The following is a 22224-nucleotide window of genomic DNA, read 5'->3' as shown; positions in this document are numbered from 1 at the left end:
ATGGAACCAGACTAGACATTCCTTTTTTACAATAACAAATAGCTGACCAATCTCTTACTTGAGCCAATGTTCGAAACATGATGCCTACCTCAAGTTGCAATGAGGTAAAAAAAGAAGAAAAAAAGACGTAATGATCCTCCGCACACGCATATATCTGACTGATTTTAAGAGGAGTTTGGCTTTAGGGCTGAAACTACACACACACACACACACTTCAAACACATATGAGTGTTCGTTGTTTTGTGTGTCATTTGGCTTGGAAAAACGCCCAGCGCCATGTTTGAATGATCCTGTGCTCTGAACGAGAAGTTTAAAGTAAGTTTTTTTTTTTTATTATACTTGAGGGAAACAATGGGTTCAACTGCTTATTGCGAAGAGCAACCGCCAAGGGAGAGTTAAACTCAATTACTGTAACCGTAGTGAATAAAAAAAAAGAAAAAAAATGCCAAGCACGAAACATACCCGGGCGCAGGAACCGCTGAATAAAAATAAAAGATATGAGTAAAATCAACATGAAGCGTATCAAATATTTATTTTTTTTCTGGGCAACAAAGGACTATAATACATTGACAGGCATGGGAACTATTGCCAGCACAGGTCTATACAATACAGCTAAAACCGCCTCCAATTTGGACATTGGACATACAAGATATCAGATGGTCCCAAATGTTTTGAATTTCTCCGAACAATTAAAAAAATTCAAAAGACAATATCCATTTATTGCTCTTATGGTGCTTGAAGGGAAGAACAAGAGGTGAAACGTATTCTGATTGGCACAACACATGAAAGCTTGTATAAAAACAAGAAAATAGAAACACAAACAATTCTCATCAGGGCTCTTATGTATTTTTTTTATAAAACTGAATGGCGTAAGGATGATATTGAGATGGAATCTTTTATTTCAATTCAATTTGTTCACTTGCTTCAATGTCGCCTCAACATGCTACAAGAGGGCTGAACTGAAATATCCCAGAGGAAAAAATACCCCAAACTTCTCTTTTTCTAAGAACCATAAAACCACATGAAGAACTAACCGAATATTTAAACCCACTAAAACAGGAGGCACCAGATAAATAAAAAAAGAAGTTTCAACAGACTCACCATATTTACAATTCCCATTAAATTACACATAAATAAATATATACATACATGAACACAGATTCCCTCATACAACCGCGAATCGTGTTGAAATTCAAAAGTTCAAGTTGGTCGCTCAGAGTGAAAGTCTTTTTTTTAAGCTGAAGACATTGTATGGAACCGTGGATCATTTTTTCAAGTTTATTATTCACAATACTGATAAAAAAGAAATCATCCTTTTCCCACTTTTTTGTCATGTGGCTACAATCGTAAATGAAGATATTGAGGGCTCGCTGGATATCAGTCCAATGTAGCTCATGAAAAAGAGGGAGTGTATTTAAAGTTATCATGTGGTAGACCGTTTTTTTCACTCGCTCTCCTTTTCTCTTCTCCGTACACACTCACGCACACACAGCACTCTGTAGCTGTTCCTCGGTGCATTTTCGTGAGTTTCGCATGTGTCTTTCCTCTTCTTGTTGGGAAGTCATCTCCCGTGAATCCAGGGTATAATGACGGTCAAAACAAACGAGTTGTAAGGTGTAAGGTCTGGAAGTGGCACGTAACGTTGACGTCTTGATCAATAGTATTTGTATTTTAATATGTATTTATAATATTTATAGGGATTTGAAAGAATCGGGGAATCACTTTCTGTGTTTCTCATCTTTGTCTCCGCCTTTAGAGCCGCTGTCAGAGTGGCTGTTGGGATTGTTGTTGAGGTACATTTTGTCCATGGCTTTTATTGCCTCGGTTAGATAGTTCTGCAGCGCGGTGAGAGCTGCGCACATGGCCGGGGTCCCGAATCCGTGCGAAATGAGACTGAAATGGGTCAAACAACTCTGAATCCCTGGCTCAAGAATGGGCTGTGGGCGAGAATTCCCCAAGGGCGAGCGGTCCTGGGAAAGCAGGTCTGTGAACTCTTTGCAGATTTGTCTAAAAAGAAAGACAAATGCAAACGCATGAGCTGTCGGCGTCAGTCATTTAATTACACATGCAGATGTCAAGCTGGTTCCTTTTTGGGGTCAGGCCTTGAGCCGGACCAAACTCAAGAAGTTGAAAAAATAATGTAATGGCAACGTCTGTCATGGGCACTGTCGTCAGTGTCAGGATTGGGGTTCCCCAGTGGCCTCTGTGTTACTTTTGACATTTGATTACACTGTCAAAACACGGCCAAAGACGTGAACCCGGTTAAATAGGTTTATGTTCGTATCAGTGGTAGACCAATTGGGCCTAACAGGACTGTTGCCAAGACAGATCACCGTCTAAACAGTGAGACTACAAAACTGTTTATCATCATTATTATTATTTGTTGTTATTATTATTATTATTATTATTAGGCTATTATTATTATTATTATTATTATTATTATTATTATTATTATTATTGTTACTACTACTACTACTACAAGTAGTGTTTCTAGAATGTGTCACCTCTGGAGAACGTGTTAGGGCTGTGCACGTGTCTTCTTTGATGACTACACTGAAGGCAGCGTGCATTTTAATTGGCTGCTTAACTACAGTCTACCACTGCATTTGTCTTAAACTTATATCAATCTCTCAAAATGTTATGAAATAAAACCAATAAGTTATAGTAATGGCATGACAGTAGGCTATATGGAAACATGCCTATGAAAACTGTGATTATTCAAATGGCTCAAATTTTGAAATTGTAAGACACTTCAAATGCAAGTAAAAGACGATTATCTGTAAACATGGCAATAAGTCATTGAAAATCTGATATTTAAGTATGGAACTTACTTTGAAGCCAAAAGCATGTTTTTTCTTTGGACTTGCTCATTTGGGTCGGAATGCTGACGGTTTACATATTCAGCTATTGCCTTGGCGGGGAACTCAGTCTCGCATACATAACCGAAATCCCTGGCAAGATGCACGGCTTCGCCTAAGAGGAAAAAAACGGGGTTGAGTGTGTAATATATTGCTCTAAATTACTGACATCAAATATGGACCAATTAACACTTCCACTTAACACATTATTCATCTAATTAATGTGATCGGCCAAAGAAGGCCTGCTCTGAGGCATCAATTTTGATACACAGCACCTGCATCCTCAATAGCACAGTGGGATATGAAATATTGTGGACACTTCACTGTGGCTGAATTCATTATTTTGTGCATAAATTGCCAAATATCAGAGAACGTCATAACACGATGACTGCAAATACCATCCGACTGTGGGCGTTAACCATAAACAAAGCACTGATTCGTGATGTCTCCAAACAATATTGGTTGTCTGACAGATTGACAAATTCAGGAAAACAATTCCAAACGGCTACAGATAAATCTTACTCTTACATACTTTAGCCTTGAGAATTAAAGGGCAATTCCATTGAAGTCGCACTGTTTTGTTGATTTTTTTCCAAGTCTTTGGTTTTAATTTCCTGAAACAGTTGGGTTTTAACTGCGGGGCTTCCTGTCATAAGCTTCAAGCCCGGAAGAACGCATGCGCCAATTAGCATCAAAGCGCAAGTCCAGTAAACTCGTTTCCATAAAATGGAGCGGATCATAAACAATAACAGCACTTGAGAAACGCAGTGTCCCTTCACTAAATAACCGACTCCCTTTGCCTCCCCAGCCCCCACCTCCTCCGCTTTATCAGAAGGAATCATACATTTCTTCAGGCTCATTACCATACAGCACCAAATTTCAGTGAAGCACAATGAATATTGCATTCAGTCTTCGACTATAATGATTAACAGGAACCAATGAACCGTCCCAAGCTTTCACCTTTAAAAACCCACAGCTCACAAATACCACCGCACTGAATAATAAGGTTCAACTTTGCAAGCAGAATGGATTTATTCTACAACAATGGCATCCTCACACTGAAACATAATTAACTCATTTATTTTTCATAATAAGCTCACAACCCACAGGTCAGTTTTATTCCATTAAAACACCATGCACTAAGCTACTATTAACAGTCTGCTGTGTAACAACTGGAGTAGTAACATAATAAATAACATTCCTGCGATTTTGCGCCGCCATGGTAGTCATTATCTGTTACATTGGTGGTTAATTAGTTATCTGTCTAACCTCTACACAAATGCAGCCATTAAATAAGCAATCCATGATGCTACCAAGACAGTAAAAACAACAAGGACTAGCCATCTGGCGTAAAGTAGGCCATGTAAACTGTCATCCAACTCTGCAGCCTTGCAGGCCTACATTTGATCGCAATGCTTCACATTTACCCACAGGTAAGTTAACTTCCCCCTCTTCCTCTCTATAATCGCCCAAAGCTCCTGAAATTATTGTCATCCTTTTTCTTTGAAACACACATATCCTTCATGCATTGTTGCTTGTAGGGCACACTCAATCCAAATTATACGGATGAGCGCGTATGCTGATATGGAATGGCCCCCATGTAACCGCTCAAAGCACCTGCCATCACGGGCACCGAACTCGTATCATTTACAGTTTTTCTTACCTTCCACGAGTGACGTCAGCAGGGTTACGTTGGCAGCCTTGCGTCTACCTGCAGGTAGATTTAATCCGATTTTATCCAATTTCTCTCGTAAGGATCTTCCTCCGTTCTTGGATTTGGCCCTGTGGGGAAAAAAAACAAGGTTTTACGTTTGCCATTTTGTCTCTCCAGAACTGTCAGCCTAAGCCCCTGAACAAGGAGCACATCGAGATTTGGAGTTTTATTCAATATTTAGGTGAATGTACGAGTCAAACTCAAAAGTTGTGTTATACTAATAGTGTTTGTGTCTTTACTCTGTGATGGTGCATCTACATGTTGGCTCTGCGTAATAATATTATGCACGAAATGTGGCCTAATTTCAGTTGAAATTCTGTTACAAGAGTTAACATTTAATTGTATTCTGATTTAGGGTATTTTATTCTGCAACTAGGATAGCCCTACGTACAATACAGTCCAATTCAGGCCTTGAAGACATAAATCTAATAGCAGTAATGTTTGAAATAATAAAATGCCTGTGGGATGGGCTGCCATCTTGGTTATGTTTACGCACAGGGCAGTGGTCGCTGTAATGTAATTATGGATGGCATTTAGAGAAAAAAAAATCTTAGAGGTCCAACTCACCTTCTCAACACCCCGCCGAGTAGAGAGGCGTTTAGGCATTCAGGTGGCGAGAGGCGTCTCTGCACTTCCGCCACCGTGACCTTGTACTTTGATGTTGAACTAAGAAGAGACAGGCGACCCGGAACCGAACAGAACACTTCGTTTCCATTCACCACTCCACCAAATAGACCATCCTTATTAAGAGGGATGGCCGAGACGTTGTTGTTCTTAGATAAAGAAACAGGCCCTGCGAAGAGAGAACATGGACATGGTTATAGAAGTTCGATTTAAACCAGGACGACAAAGCAAAAGATGAATTACAATCCTGAACCTCAGAGCAGCCAAATTGTGTAGCTCGAGTGTGGTGCCTACCCTCATCTCAGAACACGCAGAATCAAAGGCAATATAGTGTTATCGGAATGAAAACGCCGAATGAAAGAAAATAGATTCGATAGCAGTGCCTTTTCATGCATCTTATGAATGTAACAGCTTGAATGTGCCTGGGGTAATGAAGTGGCCTACCCATCAAAATATTTAATATTATCCCAACCCTATGCGCGGGGAATATGATGGTGAGAAGTGCACAGGATTGCTTTGAGTCTGACATTAACGGCAAGACCCACCAAGGGGCCACTGAATGAATGAGACAAACAATGCATCTGTAAACAATATACGAAGCCCGTGTATAATTTGTGTGAAGCTAATTAAAACAGTAACGAAATTATAATAAAAATTGGTTGTTCAATAATTAATGTCAATACGAATTGTCATCACTTATATTGCTTTGAAGTTATTTTCGCAGCGTGATGCGGTGAAAGAACGCAGTACGAAGCTACACCACTGGAGAATTTGTTTGCAATTCACAAGAGGGCATGCATGGTTCAAAAGCACGCACTGAAGGTGCTCATGCACGCACCAGCTCGCGCGCACGCGCTTGCATGCACGCACACACACATACACAACGCATATCCCACACAATCCTACGGGCCAGATGATAGCGTTGTGCGTGTTATTTAGTTGCAAGGGTTACCCCTTGGTGAGTGGTAACCGGAGACAAAGGCACAAGCACTTTCGGATAGATCACTTGTGACATTAATAGCTCAAGGGAGGCAAATAGAGACAAGAGCAGTAAAACGAACTCTTGAGATTACTAATATAAGAGCCAATTATCATGTTGCTGTGGAAAGAGCATCAAGATTCACAACCTTCAGGATTCACTTTCTAATTTTGCCAGACAAAAAAAGCATCGTGCAGCAATGTCGTCGTTAAAACCAAGCCAGGGGAGATCACATTTTCAACAACCAAATTCCTAGCCTGTGAGTTTCTTATTTTTATGAGAAACTATGCTTCTGAATCCACATATCTCCAACAACACAACGGGGATCAATGTAAATTGTGGCTTAGATGAGTTGTCTTAAAGGATATGTAAAGATGAGTATATCATTTCGGGGATTTGCTCATCTGCTCGTTGCGTTCCCCCCTAGTGTTACACGTAGCTTACACTACTAAGAGCTGCCATTTTAGATTTAGTCCCGAAGCGTGGAGAGCAACAAAAGATAAAACAAGTGCTATCGCATTAACAGACTGTTATATAGGGCGCATCGTAGCAAGAGCCTAGCCTACTCCTCAAGACTCATGCAAATTGATGGCGCTGTATTGCTAGGCACCGGGCTCTAACTCAAGGCCTACAAATTAGCCAATTCCTTTGCAGTGCAACAACCCCTGAGCGCTAACAGTGACGGCTATGCAGTGCTGCCCTGGTTATAGAACGAGGCACGGTATTTGGTGGAAAATTGCTTACCTTTCTTAATTACAGTCTGATCTGGGATGTGGATGCCTTGATCTTCGACGTGCTGAAATGCAAAACACAAAGCAAACATTAGTGACCTTGTGGAAATACTAAGAAATAATAATGTCCATCTGCTTGGCTTTCATCAACATGTGAATGTGAATGAATATTTAAATCAGAAGACTAACCATTTGAAAGCAAGCCGCTGAGTACAAGGCCAGAGACTTCAATGTGGAAAAACAAAACAAAATATTGATTTTTGTGTGGCGCGACTAGATTAAATTAAATGAGGTATGGGTGTAACTGACGAAATAGAGAGAGTGAAAGATGTGATCAAATAAATGCACTGTAGCACATCGAATTCCCTCACTTGAAAAAATAATTCAGTGTTCATTTAAAATGTAAATAAAAACCCTACATGGATAGGCACGCGTCAGATTCAAACAGGGGCAGGCAAGCTCATAAAGTAGGCTAGCTTACGGGACTGCAAGATGTATTTACACATTACGCCCAACAAATAAAATAATATAAAATAAAAATAACACTTATTGTCGACCTTTGCAGAAATAATTATGATAATTAATTCAACTAAACAGCTTGTATGTTCACCTGCCACTGAATTTTTCAGATAACAAAACTAACAGCTTTTAACAGATACATTTAATGATAATTTTAAGAAAAAGTCTGGTAGCTGAGTTTCGGAAAAAATGATACAGTGATATGCCACGTCTCAAAATATGTAGGCTACTTTATGATTTAGTATGGTAATACAATACTTTTCACGGGTATGATGGCCTCCTTGAAAGAAATATTTAATTTAGTGTGTAATACATTTTTTAATATAATTTGTCCATTATAACCCATGTTTTCCTCTACAGTTTCAAAATAACCCATTAATGGAAACAGATAACATCACCATCAAAACTAAAATACTATGGATTATGGTAGGCTATATTTTTTCAGTAGTAATTCATGTGAAGTAACTTTAATGGACAAGCCGTCTTACCTGAACATCTTCTAAAGAATGAGGTATTCCATGGATGGGGATAGAATCAGAGATTCCTGTTTCTATTCCGTGTCCCGAAGGAAGAAGCACTTCCCTCCGGTACTCCCTGCACAGCTGATGTGGCAGGCGATGCTGGTGCAGCAAGCTGGTCTCCTGGCTCTGCCTCTGGCCTGGCCAGCCTGGGTGCTGCGGCTGCGGCTGAGCGTGCAGCGAGTTGAGGGAGTATGGGTCGTTGACGTGCGAGTAAGGGTCCTGAGACTGCGGGTAGATGGGCTGGTAGGGCGGAGGAAAGTACGGCGGCTGGAAGTCGGAGTTCGGGGTGTGGGAAAGCGGTGGGGCGCTGGTGTAAGGAGACTGGCCCACGCTCCCCAGCTGAGGTAGCCTGGCTGTCCCATTGCTGGTACCGTCGTGACGATCCTAAAAGAAAATGGTGCAATTAGAATCTTTAATTTTGGGCAATGACCAAATATTTAAGCCACGTTTAAGACCAACCTAGTCAGTGCTACAATGACTGTTGATCAATGGCAATAATAATAATAATGAAAATTATTAATGATAATAATAATAATAATAATCATTATTATTATAAAATATTGCGTAGTCGCGTCACCATTTAAATTATTGACCATTATTTCTGAGGATTTTCCATGAATATTTATTTATATTTAACTGACGTTCAGATAGCCTACTCCATTCTTCAAAACACGACAAAAAATACTAAATAGGTTAACACTGCCTAAAACCATGATGCAGAAATACAATTTATTTCCATGCCAAACAGATTTAACAAGAACTCAAGATTTTACAACGGCATAAGTGCAACATCCAAGTCTTTTCTTCACCAACAAATACTACTCACCATCGCGGAAAAACTGTGCACTAACATCTGCGAAGCTTTCCGAGCAGTTCAAAACGAAAGAATTTGAGATAGAAACCGCTGACAAAACAACGAAATGAACGACCAAAGAAAATAAACCCAATGCGGATTCTTAAACGAGGTGGCGATGCCCAATCGTTCAGATATGCACAGCAAACGGACGATAATCCATCAGAAGTGGGTAAAATTCCTGCTGTCCTTCATTTGCTGTGAAAATGCAGCGTTGTTCTCTTGCGGGTTATTGTTAAAGTTTCTTATATCCCTTTTCCGTCTTCTTGCTCTGTCACTGAGCTGTTCCCTCGCTTGAGCTCATATTAGCAAAGAGCTGCCTCTTCCCTTGGACTCCTAATAGCAGATATTCATGACTATTAATATTACACGAATACTTAATAAGGGAAGAATGGTCGGAAATCGAGCGTGAAGCGAGGAAGCAACTCAAGGCAGAGTCTGCACTAAATGACGTCCATTGAATGAGGAATCAGTATATCTAATCAGAGATGGGGAGAGAAAGAGAGGGAGTGAGGGGGAGAGAGAGGGAGAGGGAGACAAAAAGAGGGACATTCTCTTGCGTCTGACGAATCAGAGAGAGGGGGGAACATTTTAAAAGGTTCGAGGGCAAGCAAAAGTGAAAGAAAGGCAGAATGACGGAGGCAACGACGAAAGGAAGAGCTAAGGAAGGAAACAATGTGAATCTCTGCTTTTTATGAACACCTAACCGAGGCGCATGGGCACACTTGCTCGCATATTTGTAATGTTCATAAGGTGGCAGTCTACGCGCTCTCTTCTATTGTTTTTTTTTCTTTTTTCCCTCCCTGTCGTTGCTCTCATTTTACCTCAGCTTCAGACGTCTTGGTTTCCATGGCCTGTAGATTTGCTCCAACGAATCTATCCACGGCTATACCGCTACAATCCAATGTCCAGCGACCGAGCTTTTGGACACTCAGAGCAAACGTATTCCAAAGTTTTCTTACGAATCCACTCTCTCTCCGTACAAACACACGCACACATATGCACTCATACAAAACACGACAGAGAGAGAGAGAAAAAAAAACTCCCTTGCCAGGCTACAGACACGCGATCATTTTGGGTTACTGGACGCGAAACAGAAGTCTACTTATGAAACAACTTCACAGAAAACAACCTATTTCGATTAGCACCGGCATATTCGCCGAACAGGAAAAACGAAGCGCAAAACACATCGAGAGAAGCCTCGAGTTCCTTTGCTACTCACGGCTTGCCTCCTGCACACCAGGCGCGGGCAAAAAAAACACGTTTAACTGGCTGCACCACTCCGAAACAACTCCCAAATATTAGTGCCAAAACTTTTTCTCCATGCACTAATCATGGCCAACGCGCAAAGTGCACACGGGCTCAAAATACACAGCATAATTTAATACACTAAATAAAAAAGTCGCTTATTTCATCATTAATATTGGAAATTATGAGGTGATGCAAAACTGTCTGTATATTTTTGAATATATATATATATATATATATATATATATATATATATGGTATTACGCACAAGTTTTACAATTCTGTCACCATACGCAAGTAAATGTAAGGAAAAATGAGAAAAAGGCTATTTTGTATTTTGGTGTAATTTATCAACAAAGTAGGCTACATTAAAATAGTTTTGGTAACAATAAAACTACTATCATGACATGCTGTAATTATTATTGCAATATACGATATTACTAACTTTTTGTAAAACAACGTGTAAGATATCTACACTATATTACACATCCGTTAACATCATGCAAACATTTTTATTCTTTTAATAGTGCTACATCTGTGCAAACGTGCTGAAATGTTTTGCATTTTCGTGCAAAATTGCAATAAAAGTCAGACTAAACTTCTTACCTCGCAGTCTTCATATTTAATATTATCAGTTAATTTCCAAAGCATTTTCATCGGCTGTGAGTATATGAAGTGCGCCTGATCTTGTTTTTACACAGTAAATAGCGCCCTGGATTGGATGGGTTTTTGGGTGAGCTCGCTCTCTCTCGCGCTCTCAGATCTCCCTCTAATGGTGAAAGAGAAAGGCTCGCGCGCTACTGTAATAACACTCGCATTTCTCATTAGCATATCAACAGCCGCTTTGATTCCTCTTTGCCCAACACCAATGGACAGCACAGGTACAAAACTGGGACGATACCTTGCTTGCCACGGCTGAATGTATATTTAACCTCCCACAAAATATGAGCTGTAATCACGTGTAGACATCAAGATATTTTCCCTTGAAAACAATGACTATTAACCTACATAAGGTAGCCTATTCCAGACTACTTTGACTTTACTTCAGTCAAAATGGGATTCTATCGGAAAACAACTTGATGCCAATGACAGACATGATGACTTTTTCTGAGACTTCTCTCGGTATTTAGATCATGGCATTTTAAACAAGTGACACATTTGATTTGAATGATACCGACACATGGTGGCGTCAGGATTTAAGATCCCATTATTACTTTCTCACAGAGAGCGTGCCACCTAATGCAAATACGGAGTCACTTTGCCGCCTTTAAACACTTTGTAGCCTGTCTTATTTTCATAGACTGTTGTTTTAGTCCCATTGAGATCCGAGATTTAAGGAGCAGACCCTGCACTGTTATGTAAAATAGGCTAATTCTGGAGCGAGTGTACCGAGTCTATTGACGACATGTAAGGGCACAATTCTAGAAATGTAAATAATTAACACAACAACATGGGTTGTTAAATTTGAATGAGCCTCTAGAGTAGTTAAGTTTAGCCTTTCTCGGCGGCGTCGCAAGCACCCCAGGTTGCGGGTCAAGAGACAGGTCTCCAAACTCCAAGGCGTTGGCCTACCTATGCCCACATTACCATTTTTGGTGGAGTAGCTCTAAACTAGTTGTCATGAATGAGAGGCGAGTGAGACAAGTCTACAATGACAATGAACCCCGAGAAAGTTGCATCAAATCTCGATGGGTGTGTGGGTCTGTGTGTGCCTGCTTTGTTGCTATTTGGTGGGGGTATGCTGAGCTGAAACTACACTGAAACAACCAAGTCTGTCTCACCGCACCACAGAACTTGTTTTTTGTTTGTTTTACACAACTTTAGGATGTAAAATCATGCTATGGGCATAAAACAAGTGAGACAAAAACTGCCAGAACCATCACAGAAATGAGGGGGAAATGTAGTCCTAACATCGTAAATGGCATGTAAGCTTGCAAACACGAAGCGAGCATTTTCCATTCAGTCAACTAAATAGAATTCTGTTATTTTAGATGTGTGGATGAATAAGTCAATTCGGATGAAACAAACTGTTGACAAATCTCAAATCAGTGGCAGTGGGCCTTATCCAAAGAAATTTACAGCTCGATATCCCAGGCTTAAATCTATGAATTACATTTTCCTAATCATATTCCTGAGATTCTCTCTCTAGATGTAGACTTGCTCTTTTAGCATGTATTTCACCAAGGCACGTTTTCAACTGCTTTGCGCAACGCACTAGAAGACTGGCCCATTATATATTGGTTTTGTAATTTGAGATTTGTAATAATAGGAAGTCAGCATGAACAGGTCCTTCTTTCTATGGTTTTCAATTCAATTTCAACTTCAGAATTACTTCTAAACGTTCACCTCAGCAAAGTTTAAAACTATTTGACGTTTGACGACAATATTTGAAATAGTTTGTTGTATCGGTTAAAATGACAGTCACTCTAAAATGCATTATCTTCACTGCATGTTGGGCATGACCATAGAAAATCGACACTGATTAGACAACACATGTGTAAACGTGTTACCACTCGGTCACCATAGACCGTTGTGTGAAAAAGAAAAGGCACATACCTGCCAGTCCCCCATTTTGGCCATAACTGACATTGTTTTTTGCCGTCGGTCTTGATATGTAGGCTAAGCTAGAACACACGGTGTGTTATCTCATTGAGCCTTCGGTCCTTACGGCAAATATGTTTTTACCTGGACTAGATGAGCTCACCTGGCCGTAAAAAAAAAGAACGCCACTCTGGTACGCATGCGCATTGCATTGCGCTTGGTGTGTAGGCTATACTAATTTACCTGAGTTCAGAGACTACCTGAGGAGGTATTGCCAAGAACGTCTTTCTTATATTACCCCCCTGTGGACATCTCCAGATGTTAATCTGCTGCATCATACTACCTTATCCTTCCCATAAGCACCTGGCACCTCTCAAAAATGCAAAGAAAATTGGTTTGCCAAAAGTTTGCTTTGTGGTTAACGGTGAAAGAAATGTCTGTACGTTAGATTTGTAAGATCTAGAAAACCGACCAAAATCCGTGGTCTATATATGTTTACATTTTGACTGCAAGATTTTAGAAAATCATGCTAAAAAATATGGATAAGAAGAAACAGTTCAATACTTCTCTGCGCAGGTGTGTATATTTTGGGCTTGGTTGTTTTTACAGGATTTTTTCCGAAAATAAATACAATTTGAATAATGTCAACAAATCTACATATCTTCATTCCCTTCGAATACACGAGAAAGGCTTTTGCATCACGCGCCAGTTGTAAGTGTAGGGCGATCAATAATTTATAATCGGTTTATTTTTAACAAAAGTAGGCATATGCGACCCCCCCCCCCCCCCCAGACAAATTTCAATGAGCCCAGATCCTAAGGACATGACTGTTTAGTAGAGCAACACGTGCACACATGGAGGTGAGAATAAGTTCAGAGGTCTTTTGTTTTAAATGACCATGCATCACCTACACTGCGCTCAAAGTTGTTTAACATTTTTCGTAACATCATTTTAATGGTAAAACAAAACAAAACACAAAAGGAATTTAGTGTATATATGTCAAAGACGTGAAAGATTTTTCAAATGAAGATGAATATTTTTCATCTACATGTGCACAGTTAAGGCTGTTTGTTTGCTCTGAAGCGGTGTGAGGACAGATGCATGCGCTTATGGAATTGTTCCTGTTGCATCAAACACAACTCTCTATTCGCTTAATGAACAGTAAAAGTCATTATTGGCAGGCTTCAGCCAATTCAAACATGAAATATTTTGCAATTACCCAGTGGAGTGCATCCAAGTTATAACAAGTCGTCCAATTTTGGATTTGAATAGCTCAAACGCGCATTTAACTGAACAAGACCCCTTGTTTTCATTTCCTAACAGTCTATAGAAAATATTTGCCTTGTACTGAAATACTTCTAGAACGTGCGGTTTTCTGTTCTTGTATAATACTAAGAAATAATGTTCACTGTTGTAACTAATGTCAACAGTTATTTGACTTTTGCCAACGACAATCTAAACAGCCCTACCATGGTATTAATGCAATCACAGGAAGGTTATCCCCTTCTCTCGGTTTGGTAAAAAAGAAATCCTTACACTAGACCAACGGTGCAAATCAATATCTAATTTAGTTGAAATATTCATTTTGAATATACATCATTGGACTTTCCACAATAAGTTATCCAAACTCTGTTTCTGGAGGAACCGAAGATGGTTTGTCAAAAGTGTGGTACGATCTAGCTCAGTCAACAGCCTGTATAAGGTAAGGCGTCTACTACTATATTTAAATTAATAGAATTTGGCACAATGCACAATCCACGATCATTGGTTCTCTAGCGCCATCTTTCGTTTCTGAACTCATACGGCCTACTGACTGCGAGAGAAGTGCGCAGATACTATGGTAAGGCTTTGACTTTTGTGCATCATGAATGTATTTGAGAGACATACATTTCTTAATAGGCCTAACACCTGTAGAAATGTGTGATGGGCCCAAGCTGCCACTAATGATAAAGTGTAAGGCAAGTAGTCTTGTAACAGACATTTAATGTGGGTCAGTTTCACACATAAAAGCATTGCCCAACCGTCTTGGGCTCTTCTGCTGACTTCAAGAGTTTCTGTATAAAAAAAGAACGCATGACTAAATGCAGAGCATTGAACTCCCTTATATCGAGGATAAGTCTAAATGTTAATCTTTTATAATAATAAAAATATGACGACAAGCTATGGTAAAATTGGGTAGCCCCTGACCGTTTTATATAGGGCCTTATAAAATGTCTACTTAGTTAGTCTACTTACTAGTTATAGCTACGTGGCCATTCAAGCTGAGCTGCAGACTACACGCAAAGGTTAAACATAGCTTCCATCAGGTAGCCTAGTAGGCCACATAAAATGTGTGGGAAAATTGTCTCCATCATAGAAGGCTAACTGTATGCTACTAACTGAACAACTACAAGAAATAGTACATTTAATTTCCTCAAAGTGTTTCTTTATGTGGGATTCTTAAAAACACCGTAGGCCTACATATTCTATGGGCTATCAAATAGGCCGCCAAAAAAAAAACTGTTGAACCCCCGCGTTTTCCCTGCAGTTGGCTAGGTTCTGCATGACAGTTGTTGAATTATTGCCATCATAATCATTGTTCATCATGAACAACTTGCTTTCGAAATTGGACAGCTGTCGCATGATGCTTAGTAGGCCTACTGTTTTCAGGGCAGTTTGGCCATTTATCTATGATCCACGGGCACCATCTAGAGGTGATTTGGCGTAACCTGCAAGTTAACTTCGTCAAGGTGGTGACAAGTTACTGCAACTAACCTACGTGTAACTCATGTTGGTTTGTGCAATTATGTCTGGCTTTTTGGCAGTTGCACGTGCTAAAAAATAAAGAAGAATATAGGCTATAGTTTGCAGATTACAAGAGTGCTTCATCAACAACTTTAGTGACAGACAGTGATGTCAGTTTAATAACCTGTTTCAGTCTGCTTTCTCGAATACATCCAGGGATGGGCAGTATTCATGATACTTGTATTTAAAATACCTATTTCAAATACAAAATAGTATTTTGCAATTTGTATTTTATTGGGTTGAAGAAAATTGCTGCATATTTTGGATCAACATACTTATAGGTTAGGTAATAATATAGTTTTTTAAATATATATTTTTGTAGTTGAAAAATACTGCCAAATATTTCTGTTAACATCAATGCTTTTGGAGATGACATCACAAAAGTGCAAAACAATGAATGTAGCCTCTGACTGGTGCTGACTTGGTCATTTGCCCAGACTCAGAATATTGAGATTCATGAAGATGATCTAGTGCAAGATGAGTAAGATGGTTTGTCACACACACACCAATGACCTAGGATTGGTCTTAGCTTGGTAGGGAAATAAACTTCTCCTGGAGATGTCCATTTTATGAGGAAACGGTCGAATGAATACGACTTCACAACAGAAATAATACAAATGCAGTTTGCTATAGGCAAATGCAGGCAATACAAATGAGTTTGCTAAAATATTGTTTGGGACAATTTTGTCCTCCCAAATTATTGGACATGATGGTCATATGGTCCATATGCAAACCTACACCCATGACACACACAATACACTCCCACTCTTAAACCAGTTACTCAATCAACCACATGGTTACTTGCTCACCCACACTTAAAAGTGTGCCTGTTTTTAATAGAACATTGGAACGTTCACTGTGATGTGTACAGTATGTGTCCACAAAAGCTGATGACACACAAGGCACCTTTCTGAGAAATGAGGAAATGTTCGTGAGTATTGCTGTTCTTACATTCCCTCTCAGATTGAGCAATTTATTTTTCTTGAGGACTTTAATCATCAGTGGGCAAATTAACCAGATCATCCAATCGAAACATATGGAACAGGTTAAGTGGTTGCCCTACTGAAAAAGGTGCCCCATGTATCCAAAACAAAATCAAGCATTCTGGGCATGTATTAAAAATGTCAGAGACTTCATTCTCCATATATGTCAGTGTGCCATGAGTTTGAAGTCGTTTTTTTAAGGCAACAGAATTAGAACTGCATTGGGTTGCTTGAAGTCCACATCTGTGGCTCTCAATAGGTTATGTGGTTAGTTGTGACTTTTTGACTACATCTCTATGTAACAGGCAGGTCAGAATAGTTGATCTGTTGACTGTTTGCAGACGTATAGCATGTCTCATAGGCAGAGAAAAGCAGTTGCTCTCAAACACTGTCCACTTAATCAACAGTCAGTGCACTGATATAATAATAATAGATTAAATAAGCAGATAAGGTTTGCAAAGGAATTTTGACAATACAAAAAATACAGTATTTTATTTAGATAAATGGTGTGGCTACTGTATTTTTTTAGTTTATTTTGTTACACTTAAAATTAGGGTATTTGATATTTTATTTTAAAATACATTTTGAGGGGGGACCAACTAAATCAGTTCTTGTATTATGTTCAAATTCATGAACACATGGGGTGATACATGTATGTTCTCTGTTTTTCTCATTTCTGTGAGCCATTCTATCTTATGTCATTGAGGGTTCAACAAATTATCATAACTATAATCGTATGAACATAAATCTGTGCATTGGTATAGAAAATAAGTCCAGCTAATTGTGGCCAAAGTATCAATCTTTTTAACAATTGGTATTTCATAATTTCCATGGTATTCGACAACTTTAGTTGTTAGTGTTGAAGCCCAAGACACATTTCCTCTTGGGGACAATAAAGTATACTTTACTTTACTTCACTTAAGTGATGGCTCAAGAGAGCATTACTGTGCAAGGCTAGTCAGTATTAGCCTGGGTACCATTCCGAAGTCAGTGTTTTAACGGTAGCCTAATTCCCTGTAATCAGGTTTTTCAATTTATCATTTCACCACTGCACTCTCTTTCTCCATCCGTTATTTAAAGGAACCGTATGTAGGATTTTGGCCAAAACTGGTACTACAATCACTTTCAAAATACTGTAGAGCGGTGTACATCTGCAGATGTGGTAACTAGAGCAGAGCTGGCAACCCAGATGCCGAAACATTACTGACTTTGTGATTACTAGATAGGTGGAAAGTGGCGGATCAGGCTAAAACACAAATATGTAAACATCAACATCAGTTGAGGGCTGCAACTTCACTTTTTTAAATTACGATATCCTGGCCGGACTACTGTTGTCAGTGATATAAGTATTTGAAATTAGCATGATTTCCTAATGTCTAGTGACAAATCAGGGCCATTTTATGATTAATTGAATTACATTTAAATAAATAAATAAATAAATAAATTTCTTACCTACGGTTCCTTTAACTATTTAGCAGCTACCATTTTACAGTTTGTAACAAGTGATTATTTTGAAAACTGTACAGTACTGGAAGAAAGGTAGCCTACAGCCAAACCAGGCCCAAATTCGCCACCTGAAGCGAAAACTGAGCGGGGAGACGGAGAGCCAACCAAAACACGGTAAACCAATGAAATGTGATGTTTATGGAACGTTGCCTGTTCATTTTGAATGACAAAATGTAAAGGTTTACGCGTGGGTTTTTGCGCAACAATTCATGCCAAACGGGAAGTTGCTTTTAGCTTTGGATTAACCTGAAGTTGTAGCCTACGTTACTAGTTGCCAATTGCATGACCAGCCAACACAGGCCTTCACAGTTTGATGATGTTCCTTAACCAAACTCAAAATTAGGCCTATTACTATATACTCACCAACAAATTCGATTGCTGTGTGAAACTGTTGTTGTTTCAGAGAAACTGCACTGACTTGTAGGTGGGCAGTGACGGTGTGACCGGCACAGGTGTAGCAGGCCCTCAGCATTTAGAGTTGGGTAGACAAATAATGAATGAATGGCCCGTATGGGGCGCACATTTATAGATAAAAGTTAACCAGTCGGTGTAGATTCGTGTTGCTGCTCTGCACATGCGTAGGATAGCGCAGGTGAAATAATTTTAGTGTGACTAATGGCCTGTATTCTTTTCACTTTGTCAAATGGGCTTCATATAGTCAAAATGAGAAGATGGACTAGTGGGACTGGTAAGTGGTGGCCTATGCCAACATTTCACTGTTTTATTGGTTATTTTGTCTTTGGTTGGTCTATGCCTCTGTTGCCTAGTAGCCCTACAGTTATCACTGATTATCACCCGGAGAGAATAAATACTCTTTTCTGATTGGCTGGCGGGTGGCCTTTAATTCTGAATAACAGGACACCGTTCCATATCAATGCTTATGAATGGTAACTATAACAAACATAGTAGGACGACGGTTGCAGCGCTCTAGAATCTTTTGGTTGCAGGCTTCCCAACAATGGAATCAACTGTAAACAAGCTAACTGTCCATGCTAAAGTTGTACAACAAGCTGAACTAGTGAGCTTCTTTTTAAACAGAACCGCGTGTTTATTTACAGTGGCAACCGGGTGATAAGCGGGATAACGGCCTTCGAGGTGTGTCCAGTTATATGGAATATATGGAAGCTGCGCGTCGGGGAGTTTTTGCCCCTCGCCCTCGTATAACAGGACACCTCGGCGGCCGTTATCCCTTACGTAACCTATTCAGTTGCTTGATGAATATTCCAGACCACCTCTGTGCGTTCACCTCTGAAAACCTTGGGTACAGGCTGTAAAGGTTTAGGTCTACTACATTAACACTGCCAAGGTTTTTGTAAATTTAACATGGTCCACACACAACAGTGGACAAATGCAATGCATTTTCACTGAGCTTTAGCTTGGCGTACGCTACACAGCAACCCAGACAACCCTCGGTCTCCTCAACACCTTTCTTGGAGCCAATGAAGAAAATGTGGGGGTTTCATCTTTTTTACACCTTTGTCCTCCTTTTCACTGGTGGTCAATTAGGGTTGCCACCTGTGTCTGACAAAAATCCTGGACATTTTGACCATCCAATCGACCTTTTTGTTCGTAAGCAACGGCGCCTTTCGCACATCTAACCCCAGATAAAAACCGTCATTCTAAGCGACAATTGTAAAGCTAAAATTAGTAAGAATGACAATTTCTAGTTATTTGTTTAGTTAATTACTTTATTTAATAGCAGACCTTTATTATTTTGTTATATTTTCAACAGTTTTTAGTTGTGGACACCTGGGGCAGTATTGAGAAAAAAGGGGGAATACATAATTAGGTTCTGCTTTTTTGCTTATGTGGAATAAAAACAAATAATGTCATTCAGTGTCCAGGATTTTTATTTTTATTTTCCTGGACAGACCATGAAAATCCTGGACAATCAGGAAAATCCTGGACAGGTGGCAACCCTATGGTCAATCCACACACACACACACACACACACACGAAATCATCCACAACTTGCCAATACAGCAATCAGGGATAGCAATTCTGGATAAACATGATTATATCTTACTCTATAGGCTAACAGGCAACTATCTCCTCTTTTTTGCAGAAAATGAAAGCAACTCTGAGCCAACAGACATACATTTTATGGCTAGACGTAATGTTTTGGTATGCAGATTAAGACATCCTTGGCCGCTTCATCCTAAAATAAAAATAGGCCAAATACAAGAATGAACTTACACTGACTGTATTTAGACCTTTACACTCCTTATATTTGCAATCACATTAGATGAGTATATTAATCCTGAAACAGAGACGCATACAGTGGCCTAGCCTAGTTTGTTGATGTAGGCCTGCTACCCATATTTTCCACAGTGCGGCAGAATGAGCATTATTTCCCATATGTGGTGAAGAGCGCATCATTAGCTACTTGTAAACTAGTTTTGTCTTTTTAAATATACGTTTGTTTGCGTATTGGCTAAATCTATGTTTTATGTAACCCTGCCTTGGCCCACTACAGCTTCGTATAACATGTCACAACAGGTTATTTAACACGACCACTTACAATATTCTTCAATCAGTCAGTGATCAGATTGAAAACGGAGTTATGTTCTCAAGAACGCTCGAACGCCGCTTGGGTACTTGTTCGGCCACCTTTGGACAATGTTATTGGGAAGTATAGTTCCAAAAATACCAACAAGCATTTAGAAGATCGCAGAAGAGACTCAATTTCCCAGCAGCCCTTGGGTGTGTTGTTACGGCGTCAAAAAGCCCATTGCATTGGTGTGCAAGCAAGGCGCTAGTTAAAGGACGTTTAGTGGGATAAAGGTAGCCCATTTGATCGTCAAGGATTGAAAGTCTTGTGAGTATACACTGTTACATGATCAGAAGCCTATTTAACTATTCATTGTGGTTGCACTTGTTTGAGCGTAGTGTGAAACAAGCAGCGTTTAATCCATGTTGTTGTAGGGTAAGAGAATGTAGGACAGAACCTCAACTTCCAAGCATTTTGGCACTTCTACTTTGATTTCCTTTATGTAGCCTAACCTACAGTGTGCAACATTAAATACAATTCCCAACCGTGATGACATCGTCAAGAAAGTAATTTGAAACGCTATTTTGTGTCAGTTTATTGCTTATCCGGGATGTTGCATTTGGGAACGCAATGACAGCGCGCTACTCGCACACATTGCCTAACCGGTTAAACCCCTCTGCTCTAAGCTAATGTCAACGCTACACGGGCAGCCTACTGTAAAATCTCTGGTCACTTTGGCTCACTACACATGGATGTAATTTAAGGCAAGTTTAAACCTAAAACATATATACCTATTCATTCATTGGCTTGGCAGGCTACGTGAACCTGTCCAGGTGTTGAACATGCCGGAGGTTGATTGGGCTGGATACGGATATGCAGCCCTAGTTGCATCCGGAGGAGTACTCGGATATGTTAAAGCAGGTGATCAAACATTTCATTTGTGAAAGAGTAAGTAGTTTAATTTGGCAGTGTGTTGTTAGGAGTTAGTCATGCTAACGCGTATCTCCTTATCTAATTCTCCAGGCAGTGTCCCCTCCCTGGCAGCCGGCCTCTTGTTTGGAGGGCTAGCAGGCGTTGGGGCTTATCAGATATCCGAAGATCCAAAGAATGTTTGGGTTTCTTTAGGTAGGCTTAATTCTTAGGTCGATGTGAGACCGACGTGTTTCTGCTCAAGCCTTGGTCCAAGCGTATTACAGTACCTCATACAAACTGATAGTATGTGCATTTATCTGATGTCTGTGAAATGTATTTCTCTGTGCTCTCCACAGCCACCTCTGGGACCTTGGCTGCCGTAATGGGGAAGAGGTTTTACAGCTCCAGGAAGTTCATGCCCCCCGGTCTGGTGTGTATTGCGAGGTATGTTGCTGTACAGTAGGCCTATCTGTCATAGGACATTTGGAGATCTAAGATGAGCCTAATAACTCAGTCATTTAATCAGAGTATCTATCATTACATGCACTGACTTGAGTTTCTAAAACATGCTCCTTAATTCATGAAAGATCAGTAAACATTCTGTATTCTTGTTTTTCCAAACATTAAACTATCTGACATGAAGCATCACTGGATCAACAAGCAAAGCTTTGGTCTTGTCTTTATATTAACTACCCTATCACTCTATCTATGCAGTGTCCTGATGGTTGCCAAGATCGGTTATGGGATGCTGGAGAAGCCCCAGCAGTCATGATGCACTAAAAGCCATTGTTTCACCCCCAACCCAAGCATGATTCATGGCTTTTTTGTATGTAATAACAATACACATATTCTGATGTATTCCTACAGATCTTTTTGTATAAAAGTATAAATAAAATTATAGTCAAAATTTGTAAAATAAAATTTGTTGTGAATTTCCGTGTACCCTGAATGGTGTTGGAC

The 22224-nt window shown here is 39.7% G+C and overlaps 2 protein-coding genes across 6 annotated transcripts; one reads left to right on the top strand and one right to left on the bottom strand.

Moving 5' to 3' along the window:
• Window positions 1–513: 513 nt before the first annotated feature.
• On the bottom strand, window positions 514–10736 carry tfap2a (transcription factor AP-2 alpha). 5 transcript variants are annotated; one of them, XM_076291056.1, is made up of 8 exons: window positions 10654–10736; window positions 7914–8330; window positions 7096–7131; window positions 6920–6971; window positions 5140–5365; window positions 4522–4640; window positions 2832–2973; window positions 514–2007 (listed from the first exon to the last, which is right to left on the bottom strand). In XM_076291056.1, the coding sequence occupies exons 1-8, from the start codon at window positions 10702–10704 to the stop codon at window positions 1719–1721; spliced, it is 1332 nt and encodes a 443-aa protein (XP_076147171.1). In that variant the 5' UTR covers window positions 10705–10736; the 3' UTR covers window positions 514–1718. The 5 variants fall into 5 exon arrangements, with proteins under 5 accessions (XP_076147171.1, XP_076147172.1, XP_076147173.1 ...); XM_076291057.1 differs by lacking the exon at window positions 10654–10736 and adding an exon at window positions 8773–10032; XM_076291058.1 differs by lacking the exon at window positions 10654–10736 and adding an exon at window positions 9624–10032.
• A 9833-nt stretch (window positions 10737–20569) lies between these two features.
• tmem14ca (transmembrane protein 14Ca) lies at window positions 20570–22196 on the top strand. Its single transcript, XM_076291055.1, has 5 exons — window positions 20570–20679; window positions 21167–21273; window positions 21376–21477; window positions 21621–21708; window positions 21979–22196. Exons 2-5 carry the CDS (start codon window positions 21195–21197, stop codon window positions 22034–22036), a joined length of 327 nt encoding a protein of 108 aa, XP_076147170.1. The 5' UTR covers window positions 20570–20679; window positions 21167–21194; the 3' UTR covers window positions 22037–22196.
• The last annotated feature ends 28 nt before the right edge of the window (window positions 22197–22224 follow it).

This window comes from Alosa pseudoharengus, unplaced genomic scaffold (assembly GCF_046254945.1).
Source record: "Alosa pseudoharengus isolate Yale_2024_CS ecotype anadromous, Long Island Sound unplaced genomic scaffold, YU_APseudo_1.1 YU_APseudo_1.1_scf_18, whole genome shotgun sequence".
Taxonomy (NCBI): domain Eukaryota; kingdom Metazoa; phylum Chordata; class Actinopteri; order Clupeiformes; family Clupeidae; genus Alosa; species Alosa pseudoharengus.
The sequence above is the reverse complement of the archived record's forward strand: the minus strand, read 5'-3'. Positions and strand labels throughout refer to the sequence as shown.